This window comes from Crocodylus porosus, unplaced genomic scaffold (genome assembly GCF_001723895.1).
Source record: "Crocodylus porosus isolate Cpor-Errol unplaced genomic scaffold, CroPor_comp1, whole genome shotgun sequence".
Taxonomy (NCBI): domain Eukaryota; kingdom Metazoa; phylum Chordata; order Crocodylia; family Crocodylidae; genus Crocodylus; species Crocodylus porosus.
Window position 1 is genome coordinate 22,662,976 of NW_017728948.1, and position 19,717 is coordinate 22,682,692.

Here is a 19,717-nt window from a genome sequence, read left to right on the forward strand (position 1 = left end):
GAAGTTGGCTTTCCTAAAGTCAAGCATTTGCGCTGTGCTAGTTACCCTCCCCACCTTTCTCTGAATAGCAAACTGCATCATTTCATGATCAGTGTCCCCTAGTCTCCCTTGTACAAGCACCTCCCCCACCAGGTCGTCCCCAGAGGCTAACACCAGATCCAGTATGGCGTTTCCCCTGGTGGAGACGAGTACCTCCTGCACAAGGTGTAGGTCCTGTACGCACGTCAGGAACCTTCGTGAGTGGCTAGACCTGGCCGACTGCTCCTCCCAGTTGATGTCAGGGTAATTCATATCACCCATGACCACAACATCCTCTGCATGCACAACATCCAGCTGCCTGGAGAATTCTAGATCCAGCTCTTCCTCCTGATGTGGTGGCCTGGAGCAAACTGCTACCACCAGATCCCTCTCCCCCCGCCCTCCTTGAAGTTTGACCCACAGGGTCTCAGTTAAGCCTTGCTCTGGTCCCATTTGTCACTGTAGCAATGCACTACAGGAAGGGAACCCATTGCTGTGGTGACATAGCTGCAGCATCACGATTTGTGCCTGGTAGTGCTCCGTCACCATAGTGTGTTGCTACAGCGACTAGTATCTCATGTAGACACACCCAGGGCGATCTGAAAAACAAACCATTTTTTAACAAAGTTGTTCAGCTATGTGTGAGTTGTTATATGCACATTTGTGATGGCAAGTTAAGGGAAAGGTGTGTGTTGTATACTACTGTTTTAGTTTAGTTTAGTTTGTAAATATACAGAACTCAAAAATTGCTAAATGAGTTTTGTTTCCCGCATGAGAGTGGTGACGTGTATTGCATTTCATGTTTACCTGTAGCTGTTGCCAAGCTCCTATTCTAGTTATTTGTGTTTGATGTTGCTCCAGTGCATTTTCATGATCATGTCAAAAGTGTTATATTGTCTGTCCATTAATATATCATTTAGGACAAGAATGGTAAAGCATTAATCCTGTAGTCATGATAATACTGTGTTTTAATTTAGTCTCATAGAACCATCAACCATCAAATGTTTTGATTGCTTACTTGACTGGCTTGCCATTCTTTAAGGATTCACAATTTTTTTTTCTCTTTTGCTTCACTGGAATAAAATGCTTGGCAGTCTATAATATGGTAATTTTTATGATCCAGAAAAAAATGTGAGTATTGCTTGTCCTAGTGACAGTGCAAATACCTTGCAGCTCTGCTCATCAGGGTCTGTGAAAGTTACATGCCTCTGCTTCCTGTTGAAAAATTTTAATGCTGAAATAAATTTTAATGCTGAAATAAAAGGCTGTTTGTAGGGAAAAGTATAAAAAGAAGGCACTTCTGTCACGTATATTACATTGTGGGAAGAATGATAAAAATCATATCCATATAGCCAGCTTGCTGAAAGATTCAGCTAGTACTGCTTGTATTCAGGCCAATTGGAGTGTAGCATCTCTAAAAACATACTAAGGGTACTTCTGTACTTTGACAGTATTAAAATAAATTAAACACTTGGACCTCAGAACCTTTATATGGGGCTTGCCACTTTGTACCTCAGTTTAGTTTCTGCAGCTAAATTGGTAGATCTTTGAATAGCTTGGAGGAGTTTGCTGGGGGATGTTTTGGGTGGGTAATTAGCTGTTCATGGACGTTAAATGACAAGAAAGAGCTGCTAGACATTAAGTATATTATTAATTATTAATGAAGTGAATAACTGAATGTGTGTATTCTTTTTTCATTTAATACTTGGACACATTGACAGGCATTTAAAAAGATTTGGGACCTAGTGTGTCTTTTTACATAATTTACCATTTAATTCATTCACTGCTAATTTATGTAAAGTGAGCTTCCCTGCTCTGCATGTTTCATTATTGTAGAGTAAGTATGATTGAAAATAATATTCACTTCTGTCAGTTAGCTCAATTGTCAGTCAAAAGCTTCTCATACACAATTCTGTCAATTAAGCCATGGGACCTGCTTTTTACATCTCTTAAAGTGGCAAATAATGGCCTATTTTAACCATTTAAGTATCCTCAGATGGGTTGTTTCAGTTTCCTGGGTTGGATTTTTCTTTATTTTTCATAGTGAATTGAATCATACCTTAGAAATACGTTAAACAGCTAAAATTTGCATGTTCTGATAGCAGCATGGAAGCAATGAGATTATTAATTATGTAGCTCACAACTGCACAGTTATTCAGATAACAGCAGCTGCTGCTTTCATCTCTGTAAAGGCTTATACAGCCAAATTCTGGAGTTAACATGACTATTCAGTGAGGTAAATTTTCAGTATTTGGCTCAAGAATAAATATAAGGGCCCAAATTCTGCTTTGTTACACTGAATTCAGTGAATTCCAAAATGCGTGTTGTGGAGGAGGTTAGACGATCATCATGGTACCTCTGAAAGAGAAAAATCTATGGAGAAACAAAGAGAATATTTAAAAATTTAGCTAAAATCATGGTAATGTTAACTTAGTACTTACTGAGTGAGTCCATATTTTTACAAAGACTTTTAAAGTAACTTACCATGTAGCTTACAGCTGTAATCTTTATATCTCATTTTTTTTCTATTTGATGAAATGAAGGTTCACTATTTCTTGCTTTGGTTTTCAGATTTTGTACAGTTATGGGATCCATGTTTCAGGCTTCTTCATTGCTTTTGCTGTGTCGCTTGTTTTGACATGTGCTATTTTTTATGCTGTTCATCGAACAAGATTATTGAAATGGAATTTTTTACACAAAAAACAGGTGAGTGAGTTTTTCATGATACTTATATCTTCTAGTTTTATCAAAATGGTAAATAATGCAGATTATTTTTTGAAGAGTTAGCAATGACAAATACATTAAAAGGTGTTGGATCAGATTCTAGGGAATGTACATCTTGCTTACTTTACTGGCATTGTTTTTTGGTGTGGTCAGCCTTGAATTGAAGCCTAGGACTAGCCAGTCTCATTTATTTTGTTGTGAAGGTGTTTATCCCTAGCTACAGTAGATCTCCCAAATTGTGCTGAAAACCATATAAATTAAAATGTGATAATGAACACATGTAAAACATGATCTTTTCTCCTAATATAGACACTTAGGATGAGGTTGAATATTACAGTTAGATCATGTTAAGAGCACATAAAACTTGAATGATCACACATTAAGACTCTAACTAGTACTCTTCAGGTGTTTTAAAGTTATGTCACTTTATGAGGATAACGAGGATTATCTTTAAGCTGGGCTACCTAGCTTAAGTTAAGTTAACTTCTGGGTACTCACCTGAGATAAAATCACCAATTTATATCCTTCAGTATCCTAGGAGGCACTGTTTCCAGGTGGACAAGTTATCATCCAGGCCTCTACAGCCCTGGACTGACAGCTGAGAATAGCCAGGCAACAGGTGGGTGGAGATGAGGAGGGAAAAGGGGTAAAGAGGGGAATAGAAGCCAGGTGTGCAGGACTGAAGTAGGGGGAAAGGGAAGGGGAACGAAGAGGGGATGAGCTGCTGCCCCACATGCCCCCCTTATCTTTCAAAAAAGCAGTGGAGGCATTCATAGTTTCATAATTTCTAGGGTCAGAAGGGACCTGAGTAGATCATCTAGTCTGACCCCCTGCCATGGCAGGAAAGATTACTGGGGTCAAACGACCCCAGCAAGGTATTCATCTAACCTCCTCTTAAAGACCCCCAGGGTAGGAGCCAGCACCACTTCTCTTGGAAGTTGGTTCCATGTCCTAGCCGCCCTGACCGTGAAGTAGTGCCTCCTGATATCTAGCCTAAATCTACCCTCTGCCAGCTTGTGACCGTTATTCCTGGTCACTCCTGGCAGTGCTCGGGGGAACAGGGACTTCCCCAGTGCCTACTGATCCCCCCTGACTAGTTTATAACAGGCCACAAAATCCCCCCTCAGCCTTCTCTTGTGGAGGCGGAACAGGTTCAGGTCCCATAGCCTCTCCTCGTAGGGCCTGCCCTGCTGCCCCCTGATCATATGAGGCCCGCCTCTGGACCCTCTCCATGTTGTCCACATCCCTCCTGAAGTGCAGCGCCAAAAACTGGACACAGTACTCCAGCTGCGGCCTGACCAGTGCCGCATAGAGGGGGAGGATCACCTCCTTGGACCTGCTTGAGATGCATCTGTGGATGCATGACCAGGTGCAGTTGGCCTTCCTGACTGCATCCCCACACTGCCGGCCCATGTTCATCTTGGAGTCAATGATGACTCCGAGATCCTTTTCCACCTCTGTACTGACAAGAACGGAGTTCCCCAACCTGTAGGTATGGTGCCAGTTGTTCTTCCCGAGGTGCATCACTTTGCACTTGTCAGTGTTGAATCTCATCCTGTTCTCATCCACCCACCCTTGTAACCTGTGTAGGTCCGATTGTAGCCTATTGCTCCCTTCTAGAGTGCCCACTTCCCCCCACATCTTAGTGTCATCAGCAAATTTGAACACTGACATTCTTATGTTCAGTAGCACAGTGGTTTCAAATGCAAATTCAAACCCTTCCTTTTCTTGCTACGGAACATGGACTTGAGACCCGGTCTCTCATCTCTGAAGAGTGCTGAAGCAACCAGGTCAGAGACTATTGTGAAGGGGGTGTCAGCCACTCTCTGTTATTGAAGTTCTTCTACTTTGTAAAAACTAAACTAAACTTAAAAAAAAGATCAATATTCATTGGGGTACAAAGAATGAAATAACATTATAGCCTGATAGTTGAGTTACTTACACCCCAGTTCTAATCTCTGATCCAATGATCATTTGAATATATTTACAAAAAAGAACACCTACCACAGGGTAATTTGAGAGAAATGCACCCTAAAATGGCTCCAAGATTAGGGCACTTTCAAAGATGAAAGATCAGTCTAGCTCTAAATCAGTCCGGTAGGTTCTCTAATCACTAAACTTTAGGTAAAAGAGGATAGCATTTTCTCTTCATTTATGTGAGAGTGTCTCACAAATGTCTTGAATTGCTGGTCCTTGGGGCTTCTCCTCTTTACACCCCCATCCATACTTCAATGACAGTGTCCCTGATCAGGCAGCCAAGCAAACTAAAGATGAGCTCTATCTTTAAATAAACGAAGTCCTCTTCCCCCTCTGGATAAACAAACACCCAAATGGAGGCTCTCACCACCCTGCTTCTGAGAGCTCCAGGTTCAGTCTTGGTCTCCACTGATTTGGAGCTTGCAGGTGAGATTAGTGGGTTACCCATTTTGAGAATGAGCAATGCACTACTAAGTGCTGTCAAGACTTCAAGAGCTCTGACAGAAGTTTAGGTGCCTAGGGAATTTAGGTGGCTACATAAGAACATTAGTAGCCCAGTACTAGGTCAGAGCAATAGTCTATCTAACCCACTATCTTGTGGGTGGTTTAGAGGGAGTGGATCAGTGGCGTACTTTGGGTCTCTGGCACCTGGGGGCCAATGCCTACATTTACGCCACCCCTCACCCCTGCCCCCCCCCCGGGACAATCCAAGCAGGGTGCAGAGCCCCCTCTCCTGCCCCACAGAACTTCTGTGGGGAAATTGATATTACAGCACACCAGGGAAGGGACAGTAACTGGAATTTCTGGCTGTAACAGGTAAAGAAATGTACAACCACCCAGGTGGGAGGGTGGGCCACACACCAAACATGGGAGGCATTTAAATCAGTTTTGCATTAATTTCAGTGGGTTACCTGTAACAGGGAGCCTGAGAGTCCTGTTACTGAGAGGGGAGAAACACAGCTGAAATGGCCACTGTGTAAGCAAAGAAGCAGCCAAGATAAGGGCTGTAGACCGTAAACGTTAAGCAGCAGCAGAGAGGCCTAAATGGCTCATTAGCTCTAAGGGCAAACACATGAGAGGTGCTGACTCACATGACTCAGGTATAGTAACAGCTGGGGTTAGAGAAGTGCACACTACAGAGGTGAAGGGGGCCAGGGAGCCAAGGTCTGTGCAAGGAGCAGCCACCAAGAAAACCCTGCAGGAAGTCAAGCTCTCCAGAGGGAGAGTGACCACCTGGGAGACCCAGGCTGGAGACGGGACTCTTGGGAGCAGGGTGATTAGAGCCCCGGGTTGGCGGTTTGTTTATCCAGACAGGGAAGATGGCTTGCTTGTTTAAAGATACAGCTCACCTTTAGTTAAAGTGACAGCATACCTTTTTGTTCCTTTGTGTGAAGTTTACAATACCCCATTGCGGATGGCCGTGACTGACTCAGTTCTGTTGCCAAGACCAGGTACTCCCACCTCTTGAGTGCCAGCTCTTAGGGCAAGACAGTTTGACACTCACTCACTCACTCACTCATGCATAGGGCACACCCTCCAGCTCACTTGCCACGTCTTGATCTTGTAAAAAGGGAAGATTCTTGGTTATTTGTGGTTGCTCTCACAAGTGTCTCCAGTTGCTGGTCCTAGGGGCTCCTCCTCCCCTTTATACCTTGTCCATATACCGAGTAGCTAGACTGCAGACCAGCTGGTGGAAAAGTAATGTAGCCAGCAGTCAGCTTAGTTCACCTTGGTTGATCATGACTTGCAAAGCCAGTAGACTAAAGAGTCTCTCCAGTTCTGACTTAAATCAGCAATTTGCCACCTTGGCTGCACTTGCTGGAGTGCTCCCTGCTGCAACACCCATTCAGAGAGGATTTATTTAAGGTGCAAGCCTGCTTTTAAGTTGTTTGTAACCGCTGGACTAGGTTGCGACTAACAGGCGAGGCCAGAGATGCACGTCAGTAAGGCCTCCCAGGGGGCAGGGACCCAAGACACAGAGGGGCTAACTGGCCTGAACCTGAGAGAGAGAAGGACTGGGTGCAGAAGCTGAGGTCCTGGACAGTGGGCCTAAGGCAAAACAGCCCAACAACATAAAAGGAGTGGATGCCAGGAAAGCTAAGGCTCCTACAAAGACTCAGATGCCTGAAGGGACAAGCAGTGAGTGGGGCAAAGAGCTTATTAAGAGGATGATTAACAACACCTATGAGGCATGGACATGCCTGCAGGGGAGGCTGAAGGTCATGGATGCAGCCCTTAAGGCACCTGGTGTTAGAAGACAGTGATAGAGAAAGACTTGACTAGTGTTTCCCTCTGGACCTTGGGCATCCTTTCAATCTTTTCCTTTTCAAACAACATCAAAAGCATGGCACATGAGGGAGGAAGGAGGACCCAAGAAACTGAAGGAGGCAGGAGTCTGGCGATCAGCAGTGGGTGCTACCCAACTGCTCAACCCCACTCTGTAACAGTGTTGTCCCTGTGTTGTAGTATTCTTGGACTTTGTGTAAAACAGTTCCCTATTCACTTTGTTCACACCTTTCAGGATTTTATAGAACACTGTCTCCCCCACCTCCTTAGCTGCCTTCTTTCCAAGCTAGGAAAGAAGAAGGCTGCTGTAGCCTTTTTAGTCTCTTTTCGTATGGCAGCTGCTGCATCCCCCTTATCACTTTGATTGACCCCCTCTGAATCTGTTCAATTATACTACATCCTTTTTGACCTGTGGAGACCAGGACTGTACAAAGAGTTCAAGATGTGGGCACACCATAGATTTGTATTAGTGGAATGATAGTGATTTCTGTTTTGTTTTCAGTTTCCTTCTTAATGATACCCAACATTTTATTAGCTTTTTTTGGTCATTGCTTGCACTGAACTGATGATTTTAGAGAACTATTTACAATGACTCCAAGGTCTCTTTCCTGGGTTGTAACAATACATTCATAATCTAACATTGTGTATGTATTATTGAAGTCATTTCCCCCCATATCCTTTACCTTGCACTTGTTGAAACTGTGCTACCTCAAATCAGGCAGCAGTGAATGGTGCCTGCATGTTTGGCTTAGGCTCCTAGAAGGAGAGCTGTGAATTTAATTTCTTCTTGACTGACCTTCTGATTTTTTTATTTCTTCCTGGTTTTGCTGAATCTCGAAGGGCAGTGATTATTGAAAGGCTTTTGGCATAAGTAAGGTAGATCCTTTGTTGGTGGTGTTTTGTGTGTAGCAGGCTGGCAAGCTGTAAGGTATTTTTCACACTTCAGGTTTCAAATCCAGCAGAATCTTTCTTGGAGTGAATGTAACACTGCAAATCTGGAGCAGGTTAGTGAGGCACCACATAGGGATAGATTCAGTTCATCTGGTTGGAAAACAGATTTATTCAACTGCCCCAGGGGCTCTTCTTGTTTTGGTTGCTGCATTTCATGATTTCCTCACTCTTGTTCAGGTTAGTCTGAGAATTACTGAGCTATAGGAATTTCTGAAGGGAATAGGGAATAAACCAAATACCACTCTGCAATTGAAGAGGGTGACACAGAGGAAAGGAAGACTTTTGAACTGCAAAAGAAAACCATTGTGGGAAGAGTATGTGATTATAGACTCCTGTTCTTGGAGTTGCACTTCAGAGGCAGAAAGAGCTTAGCTGATGATGATCTGTTTTCTGAATATCTGCATGTAGTTGGATACACACAGATATGCAATATACGTGTCTTTTGTCTGAATTAAAATTACTCTGAATCTCGCATCTTATTGTTGGACCACCACTCTTAAAGGCAAACAGCAAAGTACAAAAAACCATGATCAACTTTTACTTCTTTGTGACATACAAAGAATATTTTGAACATGTTTTAAAACAGTGGGGAATGACGTTTTAGGCAGGGGTGCCACACATTATCCCTGCATTCTTCCCAAGTTTCACTCTGATTCCCTTCCCCTTCCTGAACAGGTGGTTTGCTTTCTGCTTCCTATCCTGTGTTACCTGTCTGATCTGGCATTCTTGCTTTTTTTCTGTCTGCCCTATCTGTCACTGTGCTGCTTATCTCTTCCCTAGTCTGACATGGAGCCTCCCCATGCTACTTTTGTGGTATGTGTGTTGCAGGGTGGCCAAGCCTGTTTTTGAAAGTTGATTTGTGGCACTTATTTATTTTAAAAAGGTAAAATAAAAATGAACATGTCATATTCTCTATTCCCTTCACTTTGCTCAGGGAAGTTCTTTGAGGACCTGATTAGTAGTTATAGAAGGCTTTTGTCTGACTTTGCCATCCTGTATGAAAAGAGATGAACTGTTAGCTTGTGGCCTAAGGTCCACTTTGAAGTTTACTCTCCACTCTTTAGGGTAAGCCGTTACAAAAAAAAAGTGTGCCCCCAACCATTTTTACATGAAAAATACTGTCAAAGGGAAGTAAGTTATAAACATAGTTATTACTTTTTAAATTAATCTTTTAAAAATATTTTTAATTCTTTCTTCCTTGGCTTGTGTTTTTTTACTGGGAAAGATTTACAAATAATAGAGATGAAGATGAGTTTCTTGTTAAGTGTATAATAAATGCTGTGTTTATTGTAAAATGTTTTTTTCTAGGAAAAAGTAAATATCCATATTTCTTTCTGTGTGCAATGTGTTCTGAAAAAAACTGGCTCTATTAACCTGTTTGGTCAAAGGTTATTTCTTTGAATCACTGTAAATGAAAGTAGCTCACTCCAAAGAGAGGCTGAGAGAGACTAATAATGAAATAAAAATGTAGCAGACTACACCTGATATTGAGGTTTTCATCCATAGTGTCTTTATTAATCTTTAACCTCAAGGGAATCCATATATGCTGTATACTGGCCGAGTCACTTATTTTTATAGAATATACGTTTCATTTTGTTCTGCTAGGTAATGCTATAGCCCTGAGCAAATATAAAATGTGTGGTATGTACTGTATTACAAATAATAAAATGGATTTAGAGATTTGAAGTGGAAGAAGTAATTTCTTTAAGAGTCTGATCCAAAGCCAAGGGGAACAACTGTAATGACTTCAGCAGACTTTTCATTATCATCATTTCCATTTCTTCTCAGTTATATATCAAATCATAGGACACAAGCAAACTCCTGTTGAAGCAAAGATATACTTGATCCTACCTACTTCAATGCAGAGGTGGAGTGGGCAGGTGGGCTGGACTACACGCTAACATCTTGTTCCAATCTACATTCTTATCATAAATTCAATTTACGTTAACAATAATATGAATTAGGTTTGAACTTCATTGTGAATACAGTATAGTCTAACAGCTCTTTTTGTGCATGTCTAGGAAATACAACGTGATTCAAATCAAGATCACAAACTGGAACATTCACCATTTCATTCAGGAGACATCTTTAATGAAGATAATCTTCTGAATGATCAAATCATTGATATACTGTCTTTTGAAGAGACTGGAAAGATGCTTCAAGCTTTGGAAGAGTAAGAATTCACAATTCTTGAATTACATTTTATCACAAGGGTTGGCAAAATATAGCCTGCCAAGGGATTTGATCCAGCCCATAGTGGTTCCTTTAGCCCTGCCTGACCCAGGCATAGGGGCCAGCCTGGGCCATGACATGACTGGCCTGTCCCACTGCTCCCATGTGCACAGTGGGGTGGAGGGAGTACAGTTGCTAGACTGAGTTTCCCAGCAGCCCGCATGGTGCAGCTCACTCTGGCCTACTGTCGCTGCCAGTCCACCCCACACCCACCATTGGGGGTGCCAGACAGCTGACGGGCAGGCGGGACTTCTAGAGTGATTGCCCCCCACCTGCCGCAGACAGGGTACGCTCAGACAGGCAAATGGAATAGGGCCATGGGGAGGTGGGGAGCCATGTCGGGGACGGATGATGGCTGGGATTGAGACTTGGATCGCAGGGTGGTGACAGCATGTGGCCGGGGTCTGGGATAGTGCCAGATTCACCTCCAGCATATCCATGCCCGCAAAACCGGCACCCATCACAGGGACATGTGGGGAGTGGATCACAACTGCCCCAGGCCCCAGCCCTGTGCAGTCACCACTCTGCAATCCTGGCTGCACTTGCCGTTATGCTCCTGGACACTGGTCCCCACCCACCTGCAGGCCCATCCTATCCTCCCAGCCAAGCACACTCTGCCTGAGCAGGTCCCTGGCCAGTCTCAATGGAGACCTCCCCAGTCCATCCAGCACCCCCAGTAGTGGGTGTGGTGTGGATGGCACAGGGCCAGATAGGACTAATGCCACCCCCTCACACTGTGTCAGACCAGGTCAGTACCACCCTCCACCCCTCCAACAGCTCACTGAAACTCCATAAGTGGCCTTCCAGTGCAAATAACTGCCCACCCCCGCTTTATCAGCAAAAACTCTTGGATGCATGGTTTTGAATATCTATTCCTTACTTCTCTCAGACAAATTCTGTTAAGTATGTCTATGTTATCTAAGGCTGTTGAAACTTTCATTAAATAGTCAGCCACATGAAATAATGCAGTCATATTTAAGAGTACTTTTCAAGAAGAAATTGTTGCTTTATCTAGATCTCAAGCACAAGTTTTCCAAATTGGGTCAACTTTTAGTTTACTAAAAGAATAGATCTGAAGCTCCTGCCTTTAGTTCCTTGAACACACAGTATTTATCACATAAAGAGACACTTTTGCAAGAGGAAGACAATGTTGTAGAGCGTATATTTTATTATGACAGAACACACTTTGCTTTCAAAACAACCTGGCCTTTATCATACGTAGAAAAAGGGTCCCCACCAGATGCATCTTTTATTGTGCTGCAGGATTTCTTGGCTTTTTTTCATAGTGCCTTTCATGGCCTTTGTGTGCTTTGATATACCTGGATCAGATCCTAGAGAATGACAATTTGCAGTACTGAAAAGAAAATATTATCTAGATGGTATCAGAAAAGTCTCTGGACAGAAGCTAGAAATGTTGCCTATTTTGTTGAAAGGCAGGTCAAGATTGTATGACAGACAATGAAGATAGTAAAGGTCATCTATTTATTCAGCAGAATTTGGTGAAATGTCTGATGTGAAAACAGAGTGGATTTTGTTTGTTCAATCTCATGATCATCTTCTTGAAAATCAAGTAATAATTTGCAAGTAGTTTACTACAAATACAATAACAGCATGTAGAACCTGAACGCAAAGTTATGGGAGCATTGAAGTGTGTGCTCACTTCCTGGTTTTGGTTTTTCTGGAACGTAGCAGATTGTAATGAACAACTACATTTTTTTGATTAAAAGGAGGAAGTTAAAAAAATTAAATATAGTCTTGTGAAATGTAGTGATAATATGGATACTTATTCCTGTTTATTTCTGAACAGTCTTTGCTCTTGTAGCTGATATAGCTGCTATAAACTATAACAGCAAAGACCTGTTTTCCCCCCTAGAACATAGCTGTTTTGTTCTTAAGAACTGCAGGATTAAATAAATACCCTTTTACTTCATTGTAGTGTTAGTTTATTTGTTAGGGATAAGAAAGAGAATTACTTTGTCTGGGGGTTGGGGGGAGAGGGGAAAACAGTTGTATTTTCACACATGCAACTCATACCTCTTTTTCAAAAATGTGCTGCTGGGAATTTTTAATTTTGTACATTTTAAGCAAGGAAATATAATAATATTAGCTTCTGCAGAATGTGACTTGGTGGTGGGGGGAGAAGCTAGGCATAGGGTGATAAGAGGACATTGCAGTGAGTGCTGTGAAGAAATCCTCTTCTATCTGTTCCTGGTCTAAGACCTCCTCCCCCATTGTGCCCAGACCCTTTGTCTTAAGTTAGTCTTAACCTGTGGAACCAATTTGATAACTGTGGTCACTCCACCGAGGACTGCTGACCACTTTTAAAATGATTTGAACCCTGCGGATGCAAACCAATAATGCCTGTTTCTGGTTGGAACCAGTGATGAGGTCAGAAAAGTTATTTAAGAGTCAGGCCACCTGGTCTCAGGGAAACTGCTCCTCAGGAAGTCATTTTGGAAACGCACACAGAAGCATGGGGGACAGAGAGAGGAGGATTTCTTTACAAGCACCATGTGGGGCAGTAGTAGCTGCCGGCTGTGGATAATAGGAGGCTGTCCCTCGGAGGCTTGAGCTGCAGAAGCTGCTATTGGCTTGGCTTGGCAGTATATTTAAAACAGAGGCAAGCCCAGAGTGCTGGACCAGCAGCACCTCCTGAATTAGCTGGGTGGTCCCTCAGCTGAATTTGCAGGTGCTGCTGGCTAGGATCAGGATCTCAGCTGCTGTGGCAGGTACTGCCGGTTGCCTACCCAGCTCAGCTTGAGAGGAGAAGAGGGGGTCAGGAAGTCTGGCTTGGTGAGCAGCACCTGTAGCATCCTGCAGTTAGGAGGTTAACAGAGTAGCCATAAAGTTTTGTTCCCCCCTTACTATAGTTGCCATCATTTCCCCTAGGAAAATATCTTACGTAGCAGTATTTTCACAGACAGATTTTTTTTTCTTTATTCTGCCTTTTGAAAACAAGACGCACGTCTGTTTATTTGGAGGTGTATTATATGTGAGAAAATAAGGTATTTAATGCATGATTTGCATCTATGATATGCAATAGCTGAGACGGGTACAGATGCTTGCAGTCCCCTTCAATAGGATTGTTTATATATCTGGACTTGTACAATGGCATTAAAACCTCAGCTTGTCTTGGGGAATATACATTTTTAGACAGTCTTCATTTTAAAAACAAACCTTTGCCGTACTTTTAACAGCTTTCCTTACAAATTATTTTCCTTTTCTGCCGCTCATCAGTCATGTTTCTTTCAGTCTCATTTATCTTTCCTTTCTGCAGCCCTTTCCCTCAGCTGACAGTTTGAATTTCTATAATTGCTTTTAATGTTTTTTATCATAATATGAAAAAGCTTTCTGCGGCAGTAGTAGAATTTGTATACAGAACACCTATAATCTAGTGAAGCTTCAAGGGAGGTCTTCTAAAAAAAATCTTTGACAGGCTGTTTTGAGAGCTGTTTAGCCACGGGGCAGGATACATGTGGAAAATGTTGTTAAATGCCCAAGGGCTAAATCCTCTTTCCCCTTCACACACCTTAGCAGCATGGGCTAAGCATGGCTCAGATTGCTCTGCAACCCTCCCTTTGCAGCTAGCCGACTGTGTCTTGCATTTAATATTCATTTGATAAACAGCTTTAGGGAGAAGAGGCTTAGGCTGGAACCCAGGGCCTCTTCCCTTCCAGAGAAGCATCCATCTAATTGACATGCACTCCCCCTGGTATGCTCTGCTTCTTGCCTCAGATATCTTCCCCACTGGACTACTCAGTGACCAGGTTCAATTGGAGGTTCCTCTAGGCAGTCTGCCCGATATCCTGGTCGCTGGAATTCTTTGCTGAGAACCAGCAGTCACAGGTTCAAAATCCCCATAAGTGAGGAGATTGAGAATCCAAGTCTCCCTGGGCAAGTGCCCTATTCACCAGGGTATTGGGCTAAATGATGGCAGAGTCCTCCTCTTCTGGTGTCAGATACCCACTAGTTTTGGTTTTGCTGCAACTGAAGTTTTGGGGCTTGCTGAGATTTACATGCATGCCTAGGCAATTCTGTTCTTTTCAGGCAGCTGTGTGACCATTGTACAGCCTGTTGAACATGCCCAGTAGGAAAGCAGGATGTGAGCTTAGCTACGCTGAATCCCAAACTATGCAAAAGTACAGGGAAACTACAGCTACATTAGTGCCACTTCGACACGTGAAGGGGAAGTATGTTATGTCTGTAAGCAATCTGACTTCCATAGTCAGTTGGTTGAGTTAGCAGTTTGCTTCAAAACAGAAATGCAAAACAATGACCGACCCCTCTGAAATGTTCAAACAAGAAAAGAAGGGTTTTTTCCCCCAGCTCTAAAATAAGAGAAGACAGCCTGTATGGGCTTAAAGAGCAGCAGTAGAAAGGCCTGCTTTTCCTTGGTTACTGCATTGTTCCCCCTTCCATGCTGCACAGTCATGCTCCCTATCTGCATACACACACACAACCAGTGGCATGACAGAGTTGGCACCCAGGGCAAACCCCGCAGGAGAGTGAGGGGGCATGGGTTGGTGTGCCCTTCCAAGGGAAGTGAGTTGCATGGGTTCTGAGTGCCAGGGGCACTGCCAGCTGGGTGGAGGTGCACAGGTGCCGAGAGCGGGGGCAGGGGAACAGGAGCTTTACCCTTGCTGGCACTCCTGAACAGTCTTGACTGAGATGCTGTTGCGGCTGCAACACATGCTCTGCCTGCCCTAGCTGTTGCTTTTAAAGCAGCAGCAGCCAGGAACTGTTTTGGAATTCCCAGCACGGCAACGCTGCCAGGGTGTAGACTCCATGGAGGTGGGGTGGCAATTTTGGTACCCCTCCTAACGTGGTGCCTGTCGTGGGTGCCTCTCACCAACCCACCTATAGTTACACTGCTGTATACAACTTCCGTTTTAAGGAATTGGCTTCCTTTGGCCAACTAAACTCTAGCATTTTTTTCAGGATCATCCAAGGGTATCTGCTTTGCTTAGCCCTCTTTTGATGGTTTCTATCACTTTATTATATGGAATCTTAGGATCCATATATGTTTTATAGACATGATTAAGTGATTTATACACAACATGCATAATCTCCATTGGAATCACTTTATTTCTCCACAGCTGTATGACAATGTCAGGGGCAAAACACAGAATCTTTTTAAAGTATACCTCAGTAAAGCATCAAGCCTGTAACCCCTGGATTTTCCCAGGATTTCTCTCATACAAGTATTGATCCACTTAATGCTTGCTTATCTTATCATCTCTAGTAATCTTACAGTGGAAGATATATGATAGTTGACAGCATCCTAACATTATCTTGCAACACAATCAATTTTAGTATGTGCAGTTGACAGTATATGTTTTCTTTGGAATTTGGCTGGAAAGGTGCTTAGGGTTTTTTTTTTTTTTTTAAATGAAGTTTTGCTAGGTAGCAGCAATTTTCAAGGATAGGAAGAATCAGGGCCAGTAATATAACTAAAACGAAGTTCTGGAAAAACTGTATTATTACCTATTTCTCCTAAAACAACTAACTCTGCTAATTTTAGATGAATTGTTCTTTTTTCTTCTTCAGTGTTCTTCAATTTATTCATGCTTTTGCAAGCAGATACAGCATATAGCATTGCTTATAAAAGAGATGGCCACCAAAGCATGTTGTGATACTTTTCACTGTATGAGCCAATATTATATTTTTGTTCTGTGAACTGTAAACCGATTATGATTTAGAAATGATCAAGGAAAGTGAAAATTTTCACTGATTGAAGTTAGCAAACTCTATGCCCATTTTAGGAAAGTAAACTCTGATTTTATACTTGTTTCTCCTGATGAATATGATGGTATGGAGTCTTTTGTTCTAATTCAGGGGTTGTCAAGCAGGGGTATGCATACCCCTGGGGGTACTTGGGAAGGCCCCAGTGGGTACATGGCAGCGGCACAGAGAAGCGGGGAGCGCTTCTAGTTTTGCAGCTGGTGCTTCTGGTTTCTCTGATGCATGAGGGGAGATTCCCCCAATACTTGTCAATCAATCGGGGGACTCCCTGCTTCTCGACCAGTCGCCGGAGGTACACCAACCAAAAAGGCTGAAAACTCCTGCTAGAGCTGAGTGGGCTCTATAATGTCAAGATAAACAATCCTATTGTTAACAAAACACAATCAAGGAGGCAGAGAATAAGATTTTTCCTCCTGCTTCCTCTGTTTCACTTGGAGAGCAGATAAAGACAAGAACCAACAAATATCTGGGTGAACTGAAGGATGAGAGAAGAGATAAGGTTTTTTCTGTAGCAAACGAGAATGTTTTAGTAATATTCAGGTAATCAGTGCTATTCTTTTATTTTCAGCTCAATACCTCCATTTAATACAGGGGTGTCAAACATTCAGCCCATGCAATCCCACTACCCAGCCCAGTGCCAGATTATAACATGCTGTAGCCCTGAACTATGCCCCTTTTAAGGGGCCCCATAAGATAAAAATAATCCAATGTATGTATATTTTTGTCATATTAGAATGAAAATGTCCATATTTAGAGAGTCATTTTTCCATATCTCCTTTATTTACCAACTAATTATTATAAAACTTGATATTGAGTCAGGTTTTTTTCTTATTTAGAGGCCCCTCATATTGTGAGGTGACTTAAGTAGTTTAAGCCTAAATCCGGCACTGACCCAGCCCCCTGTGCTTCCTCTGGGTCTGATCTGATCCATATGGGGCACAGCATGCACAGGGCTGATCTGTGGGTTATATCACGGTTCCCTCCCCCTCCCCTTCTCCCAGCAGATCTGATGCCGGCTCCTGTAATCCAGGCCCCAAATGCAGCTCCGGTTCCAGACTGGCTGGAGCAGGGGCCACACGTGGCGCTGTCCTGGAGCTGCACGTGGCAGAGTCCAGCTGCTCCGGCCAGACTGTACTACATTCCGAATGTGTTCTGGCTGCTCTGGGATCCATGCTGAACAGAGCGCAGGTCCCAAATCATCTTTTACTAGGGTGAGCCTCTCCACTCTCAATATTTCCATCTCTGTTCAATTGTCTCTCATATTTTTTTGTGTCCTGTTGACTCTCAGAGTTATCTTGTCTTGTCCCTGGAATTGGACATTTATTTGGACAGCAAGAACATTCAGAATTATAATAGTTACTTCTAAAAAATTATATTGGAATGGAAGTAAAACTTCATATTTGAGATTTTCAGTCAATCTCTGCCTATTGGGAGTTAGGGTAAGACTTCCTGGCTTATATTACCTCACATGTGCCTGGTTGCACTTCCCTCTGGATTAAATGGTGCTGTCTTTTATGACAGACAGGATCCCAGGGGAGACAGATCTAAGGGAAAAAGCAGTTGTTGCTTAAAGAGACAATATTCGATTTTGAGAACAGGTTATCTCAGTGTGGAGAAAGGATAGGAAGCATAGCAAGAGATCTGCTTGGCTAAGTCATCAGTGCTTCAGTTACTTGAAACTTAAAATAGAATCACACAAAAGTGAAAACCTGGCCATATTGCTAAGGATAAGTATAAAGGCACACTGTGAACATTTAAGGACAAAATCCAGAAGCCCAAGGCACAAACTAAGATACAGCTAGTAAGGGTAACTGAAAGGTAATCAGGGTACGTAAAAGATAACAATAAAGTGAAGTATAAATATGCTAGAAGATAAAGAAAAGTGTAATTCCATTAATGCAATAGAGCAGGGATTCTTAACCAAGGTGCTGTGAGATCCTGGTAAGAGTGTTGTAGTGCCTGCTCCCTATGTAAAGAAGAAAGTGGGATGCTCCTCCCTACCCACCTGAGTCAGACAGGCAAGGAGTAATGTGGCTACCTCTTCCCATGCCTCATCAACCCTCTGTATGCTCTGCAGTTTGTGGGCAGATGTGAATGCAGAACCACGCTTTTCAGCAAGACTTATACCCCAGTTCATCACATACTCCCTGGGCTGGTGGGAGGCGCCTGTGAGCAGTTGACTGTGGTCCCTAGCATGTGAGTCCTTGGAGGAGCAGCTGTGGTGGTGGCGGCTATTCTTGCCCCATAAGCCACCAATGCGATGCTATAGCTGGCAAAGCAAACAACACTCGGGCATGCAACAATCCATTCATCACAAGGAAAACTAAGGATGTCATCCTCCTGTTCTGCTCAGCATTGGTGAGGCCACAGCTGGAGTACTGTGTCCAGTTCTGGGTGCCGCACTTCAAGAAGTATGTAGAGAAGCTGGAAAGAGCCAAAGGCAGGATACATGAATGATTAAGGGTCTGGAGCAGTGTTTCTCAACCTTTTAAGCAGTAAGTACACCTTAACTTCCGAAAATGTTAATAAGTACCCCAACACTCAATTTTCCAGGGGATTTTATATTTACAGACTAATGTGTGCCATATGGTGGAAGGGCTGTGTATATAAGGCTGTGATATGACAGATGTCTGATCTGGTGTAGGTAGGGTTGCCACCTTTTACCCAAGGGGTGCACAACCTAAGTATGTACCTGGGCTAGAGGTGATGTTGGCCAAGCTAGGAGGGCTGAACACCAAGTTATTACTGGGGAATTTAAACTTTTTGCCATAGTTTTGAGAGGAGGAAGGGGCGAGAGAGACAGGAAAAGAGGGTGAGAAAGAGTGTTGAGGTACCTTCATATCCCCTTCCTGTATCTTGCATACCCCCAGGGGTACATGTACCACAGGTTGAGAAACTATGGTCTGGAGAACAGACCATACAAGGAGAGGCTGAATGAAGTACATGGGACTGTTCATCCTGGAAAAGGGAAGACTTAGGGGGGGCCTGGTGACAGCCTTTAAATATATAAGGGGTGAACATCAGGGGCTAAGAGAAATCTGTTCACCAAGGTACCTCAGGGGAAGACTAGGAATAATGGTCCTAAACTGATAGAAGATTGCTTCATATTAGACATAAGGGAAAGCTTCTTTACGGGTCTTGTCTCTAGAGTTTGGAACAGACTACCCCCAGAGGTGGTATAGTCACCTTCCCTGGAGATCTTTAAAAGATGATTGGACGTACACCTCACTGGGGTCATCTGACTTCAGCAGTCGTTCCTGCCTTAGAGTGGGTGGGCTGGACCTGATGATCTTATGCGATCTCTTCCAGCCCCTAACTTCTATCACTCTATGACTCCTTAGGTGAAGACTGGGAAAGAAGTAGGGTGTAGGGCAAGGTAGTGTTAATTAATAACACATTGATAAATTATATAATTATAATGTTTCTATTATAATATATTTATTTTCATTTTTAATTGGGGTACTATTAAATTCTGAAAATTTACAAAATGGTGCATCAAGTCTAAAAGAGGTTGAGAACCAGTGGCTTGAAGATTACCGAGGAAAGCTATATGTTTCCAAATCAAAAGAGCCTGATGAGATTCATTCATTCATTCATTCATTCTTGAGTACTCAAGGAATTGCCTGAAGTAATTGCAGAGCTATTAGCTATTATCTCTGAAAACTCATGAAGGTCATGTGAGAGCCAAGACAGATGACTAGGAAAGGGTAAATATAGTGCTTATCTTTAAAAAAAAAAAAAAAAAAAATAGAAGGGAAGGGAGGGGTAGAAGGGAACGAAGACCTGG

General features: G+C 43.0%; 1 protein-coding gene across 2 annotated transcripts in view; it reads left to right on the forward strand.

Annotated features, from left to right (window-relative positions):
* The window catches only part of EVC2 (EvC ciliary complex subunit 2), a 175,676-nt gene that overhangs the window by 52,296 nt on the left and 103,663 nt on the right, over nt 1-19,717 (forward strand). For both annotated transcript variants that reach the window (XM_019553168.1, XM_019553167.1), the window contains exons 7-8: nt 2,590-2,724; nt 9,978-10,129. In XM_019553168.1, the coding sequence (XP_019408713.1) occupies nt 2,590-2,724; nt 9,978-10,129 (287 nt within the window). The remainder of the gene's footprint in view (nt 1-2,589; nt 2,725-9,977; nt 10,130-19,717) is intronic.